General features: G+C 44.9%; 1 protein-coding gene across 8 annotated transcripts in view; it reads right to left on the bottom strand.

Moving 5' to 3' along the window:
- Positions 1 to 6,000, bottom strand: part of Ints10 (integrator complex subunit 10) — a 28,342-nt gene continuing 22,342 nt past the window's right edge. For 2 of the 8 annotated variants that reach the window (XM_027388885.2, XM_027388887.2), the window contains exons 16-18: positions 5,375 to 5,468; positions 3,397 to 3,474; positions 1 to 391 (exon numbers count right to left, since the gene is read on the bottom strand). In XM_027388885.2, the coding sequence (XP_027244686.1) occupies positions 235 to 391; positions 3,397 to 3,474; positions 5,375 to 5,468 (329 nt within the window). In that variant the 3' untranslated portion in view covers positions 1 to 234. Of the gene's footprint in view, positions 392 to 426; positions 2,599 to 3,396; positions 3,497 to 5,374; positions 5,469 to 6,000 lie in introns of those variants that run through there. The other 6 variants (XM_027388889.2, XM_027388891.2, XM_027388884.2 and 3 more) reach the window with 5 other exon arrangements.

Raw genomic sequence — 6,000 nt, 5'->3', positions numbered from 1 at the left:
TTGAAATTTTAAGATTTTTATTTACAAAATGGATTGAGTCTTGCTTTATACAAATTAAAAAAATCTTTACTCTTAAAAATAGAAATAACTTCCCATACTCTTGGGATCAACTGTCAAGCAACCAAGGTAGTTAGAACTTGGTGTTTTCCTTTATCATCAGTCCTGGTAGATAGCACTTGTCACAGCTACATCTTCCCTAGTCACACAGCTGAGCTGAGGGCAGCCAAAGTTCTATCAGGTCAGGGTCTGAAGTAGCAAGATCTTCTCATTAATGCAGAAGCGATGCAGTACCACCATCAGGTTCTCTCCACAGCGGGAGACCTGGCGTTCCATGGCCAGGCGGAAGTCCTCCTTCACACCTTTGGTGATGCCTCGAGTGACTGTGTGGTGCCTGAGGTCAGCAACAGGGAAACAGAAGGAGACCACGGTTAGAAGTTGCAGCATAGGCTAGTGTTACCTGGGTAGGAATCAACCTGCCTCACAACTAGGTGTAGTCACACATTTAAACCAAATTTAAAAAGAAAAGCTGCAAGCAGATAACCACTCCTGCCCAATCTTCTCCGTCTCAATACTAGGCAGACATCTTTCCTGCCCTAGACTGGGTCATTTTACACAGCCAATGGTCAGTGAGATGTTACCTGCTTCACCTCTGAACTCCTGAAGCTCACACAATTCAGTGCCTTGGGGTGCTCACCAGACTGGAGACCAGGCCACAGACCCCAGAAAGGCCATGGTAACAAGAGGGACCCAGCATGTCCTAGCCACCAAGGAGCTCTCTGCCAGGCCCTTGCTCCAGAAAAGCTCAGGCTTCAACACAGCTGCTGGAGTCCTGAGTCAGGCCTATCCCCATGGAGCCAGTACAGAGCAGATCCTTGAGAGCTATGTCCAGCTCTCAGCTAGACTACTGTAGAGAAAGCAGGGGGACCTGCCTGGGACCCTGAGATAGAACTGTGTCACAGGCTGCAAAGGTACAATCACTGTCTGTGAGGTTCTACGAAGAGTAGAGTTCTCTAGGTGCTTGCTTGTCTGTGGGTGGGTTAGTGGGAGCAAAAGCCAAGAGGTATCTAACTGTGCCCCAAGAGCCGTGCGTTAGGATGGGAAAGGACAAACAGAATCCCATAAAGTAAGGACAACAAAATGAACAGAGGAAAAGAAAAGTCCAGCAAAACTCAGTGGACTCAACCACAAACAGAGGGGTTTTGGCTGCTAGTTTGGTCGTGTAACAGTTTTAGACAAACAAAATGCACCTCTGTTCCCCTCCCCAAATCTCCTAACTCTCCTCCAAGTCACAAGGTTTTTATGTAGTGAGAAAACAGAGGCCGTGGCTATCACCCTAAATGCTTCTGTTTTTAAAACACATGCTTGTGTAGAAAGCAATCAGGAGTCACAACAGTGCAGTGCAGCAGTAAACAATGTTCTGTTTAGACTAGTGAAAACTCAACACTGCAACAGCCCACAGCCACTTAAAAGGGCTTTATAGGAAGACAGCAGGGGCATGAGGAAACACGGTTCTGCACCGTCACTTAACTCAGTCAGGAGTCAGTGAGGCTGAGGGTCTGGATCCTGTTGCCTTGAGATACTTCTATTCTGGGTCCCCAAAACTGGACCAAGTACAAATGATGTGCAACTGGAGGCCATAGTTCAGAGAACAAATTCTCCCCTAATACTACCAAAGACACAACTAAATGTCTTGACACTGCTTGTCAGAGGATTGTTTCTATACATTAACAGATGTACAACTCAACTGCATATGCTCCAGAGCCTCTATGCAAGTCTGGAGGATGCCAATTACAGTCATGCCCACCCCCCTCCCTCAAATGAGGGACCGCATTAGTCCCCGATAGCCTGGGTACCCAGCAGCTAGGTTTGAGTAAATGCACACACACTATGATGTCCATGCAATAGCACAGTGCGTGACAGGTGTATCCCTAGTGTTAAGTGGCACATGACTATAGACAGCTTACAGTTTAAGAACAGGAGAATCTAGCTAATGAAGATGGTATCATTTTCACTTATTAAATATTGTCAATTCAGAAAGCTAAGGTCTAAAACAAAGCAGCCTGCTTTAAGGCAGAGGAAGCTGTGTGAATGTCTATTTAGAGCAAAAAGTGCTGATCGTTAAGATGGAAATCCACAATAAAAGTTTACTTGTGGTACATGTATGTCAACGTATTTAAATAGTCATGACCCAAATCTTGAATTTTATCAAAACAGAATCACAGCTTAGCACTTCCTCTAATAGTCACTTAATCTATTGCAGTTTTAGCAAACTTGTTTTCCTCCCCCAGATCCATAATGATTTTTAAATCCAACACAAACACACTGGCAACTCATGGAAAAAAAAATTAAAAAATGTTACAATATTTACAACCAGATGGTTTGCCAAGGAATGCAGAAAACAAATAAAAAACAAATAAATAAAGCATGAAAAAGAGCACCGAGGGACAAAGAGCTGAAACCATGGGCGGGAAAACATGTTGACAAACAGCACACTATGAGCAGGTGTTTTCCACTTGGTACCTGTCAGCAGTCTGTATGCTGGGCTGAAGCACAGGTAAGAATTCCTGCTGCAGTAACCCCATGGGAGGGCTAGAAGGCCTTTAAAAAACAGCAAACAGCAGCATTCAAACACCCACACCAGCTCACCCTGCACTGCAAAAACAACACTCCGGAGAGGATACACAAGACTGGAAAGCGGACTGTACAGAAACTTAAACCTCCACAAGCCCCTGGCCGGGCTGTGTCTTCAGGGGGACTGGGAGAAGCTGAGGGCCCCACCGCACCCGCTGCTGGTGCCAGTCTAGAGGCATCTTGGCTCCTGGTCCCAGAGCTCTTCCCACTTGTTATTTGGAGTATAAGGGCATCAGTGAGGAAGAGAGAGGCGAGATGGTAGTGGGAGGGAGGGTAAGATCTGAGAAGACATGATTGAAAACCCAGCCTCCTCACTCACTCCCTCTTCTCAAGCCCATACCCGTCCCAGACATACACCTGGAGACGCTGGCTAGCCACCTTAGCAGGACTGAAGCCCCAAACTGAGAGGTCCTTCAAAGAGGACTCAGAAGGACTGGCAATGTTTTCAATAAAGAAAGGGTGTTTGAGATTTGGGGGGAAACAGGGCTGGGAGCCACGGTTTTGCAGAATTCTGTAAGGAAGATTTAGCACATAAGCCGGTCATCACCCAGAGATTTTTCCCATTTTGATCCAGTCTAATGCAGCCATAGTACTGCGGGTATGCGCTTAGAAACATTTCTCTAATTTAACACATGTCAGAACAACATATCTATATAACAAATGAAGAACTTATGCCTCCTTTTGGCCTGGCACCAGGTGCCCAGTGTTTGTACTGTACCTGCTTGCATCCGAGATGCTACAACTAGGACGGACTCACAACCTTACCCCAAGGGGAGGAGAGGTACACTGCTCACAACATCTCTGCCACTCATCTGGAGGGACCACCCAAAAGGTCTGCAATGGCTTCAGAGAATTTGTTTGGAACCCAAAGGGAAAAGGAATATAGATAGTTTTATTCAAGAGTCTAATCACACCTCAGTCAGTCAAAGCTGTCTTACGAAGTTTGATTCTCTTGGCGTCATTTAGATATAGGTTATCTGAAATACAGATTTCAAATCCATGTTGAGAACCTCACAGAGAACATTCCTACAAGGTCAGGCCACTAGTTAACAATCCCTAGTCCTTTTTGCAAGCCGAATCAAGCATGGGTTTTTAGGAGGCTTGACTTCTGCAGTAAGTTCTAGAAAGTTAGTTAGGTTGATCAAGGCGGGAGGGTCCTGGGAAGCAGGACGGATGCCTCCTTGGACAAGCAACCTCTTCTGGTGCCATTATCTGGGCAACTGATAGATCCTCACTTTAAATTCCATGTCACAGGAACTAAGTGCAGGCTAATATTGCTCAAGTCAAGAAAATATTGCAAGGCAGGAAGGCCCAGTGAACCTGAGGTTCACCTGCTGAGGACTGTAGATCCATTCCTTCATACTGCCATGGGCAGCTGAGTGTTCTCTAAGTCATGTGGCAATCCTCTGCAGACTGACCCCTCATAGGAAGAGTGGGACTCCAAGACCATATATAGAATGACAATTTGACTGGTGAGTTTTTGACGAACTGAAAAGCTTTCTTAAAGATGCATTTGTAAAGTCAAGTTTGGAACCCAGAAGTCCCTAGAGAAAACTGTTTATCTGGGCTTCCATATATAGAAGCAATCCGTTCTCACAATGGTTAATGACACTTGCAACCATATAGTTACTACTCCCCATGACTTTGGTTCATAGTCAAAGTAGTCAATGGAGAAGGGGAGAGGACAATGTCTAGGACATCCTGGTTACGCACTCTACAAAGGGCCTCGTATGCTCCTAAATATCATCTCAGTTCCTTACTGGAAATGTTGAAGACATGCACTCACTTATAAGATGGGTGGGGCTCTTCTGTTTTATAGGACAGATTCTACTGGGCCCTACTCTTGCAAAGGCATAGTAAGGAAGGAATGCTCACCATGGGCCAAAGTCCTGAGTTACAGAAATCCAACAGAAGCATTTCTTACCTCGCTCCTTCAACACCCCTATGACTCTACAAAGACAGAGCAAAGTAAGGACTATAGCTCTGGATAACTAAAAGACTTGCTTCTGCCAAAGCTGAGGGATGAACGAGAAGGTTTCTAGTCTCAGCAATGTTTTCTTCCTGCTCTGGGTTCAAGCTCTTGGTATACCTGGCACTGACTTAACAGACACACTGGATATGCAGGAAGCAAGAAGGAAGTATACACTGACATGGTGCTAACAGCAAAGGGGATCTATCAGCCAAACTGCAATGAAGACTGAGGATAGAAGCGAGATTTATGAGCTATTTAAAAATCATGGATGGTCACTAACTTGGATTTCCATAGTATCCTATGGGCTAGGGGCACACCTGGGATCCAGCACTCCCATAATCATTGGGGGGGGGGGCAAGTGTGTTTTAGAGGCACTAGAACCAGCTAATTCACTTTGTGGTATGTAAGCCACGATGAAGCTTAGACGGGCTTAAGACACAGTTATAAATAAATCCTGTAGATACCCCCCTCCACAATCCAATACATGTCTAACCAGAAATAAATACTACATTTTGGAAAGGAAAGGACAAATAGAAAATTTCAAAAGTAACAAAAATATCCCAATTTAAGCAATGTTCTTTTTTCCAGAAATGTAGCTAAGAAATTTAAGTCTTTAAAAGACACCCAGAATCAAGTGGCCCCTCAAAACCAGAGACCAGGTTTGGATTCCTTTCCATTAAATTTCTGACAGGTACAGAAATTTACAAGTGCGTCATGCAAGCACATGAAGGGGGAGCACAGAGCTTCAAAGAACAAAGATTGTCTGCTTACTTGATGAGCATGCCTTGGTTTGGGAGTAATTCCAGATGGATCTTCCCTCCTTCCTGGGTTCGCAAGTAAGCAAATTCCTCCAGCATGTCAATGTCTTCGGCCACGTTCAGGTCAACCAACAAGTAACACATGGCCCTGTTCTCCCAGGTGAGGAAACAGGTGCTCAGCCCACGAAGGGCCTGCCTATTGCCCTCCAACTAATAACCACAGTCAGTTCTGATTCTTACATCAACCAAATTGCCTCATGAAAAGTATTATTTGCAAAGTTCTGCCAGGCAGGCCTGGCTGCGTGACTAAGTGCCATCAATCTCCAGACCCACAGGCCGAGAGGCACTAGCACCTTGTTTTCCTGTGGAGGCAATTAAACAGATTCTACATGGCCCTAAGAGAAATTTCTTAGTTAGAAATCAGAGACAGCAGGAGAGGGGAAGATGGTCTGGCTGATAGGATTTCTTCAGACCCAGCAGACAAGGTCTTTCAGATGCTCCAAAAAAGGAAGTATCTGAGAAGCCAGAACACTCCATATGAAATAATAGATGATGCAGTCTTCTGGGGAAAAGTTATATAACTTTGATTATTTTTTTTTTAAACCATTGCTTAGGCACTGGGACATATATCCTACACAT

Source organism: Cricetulus griseus, assembly GCF_003668045.3.
Source record: "Cricetulus griseus strain 17A/GY chromosome 1 unlocalized genomic scaffold, alternate assembly CriGri-PICRH-1.0 chr1_0, whole genome shotgun sequence".
Taxonomy (NCBI): Eukaryota; Metazoa; Chordata; class Mammalia; order Rodentia; family Cricetidae; genus Cricetulus; species Cricetulus griseus.
This window is presented reverse-complemented; position numbering and strand designations above follow the sequence as displayed.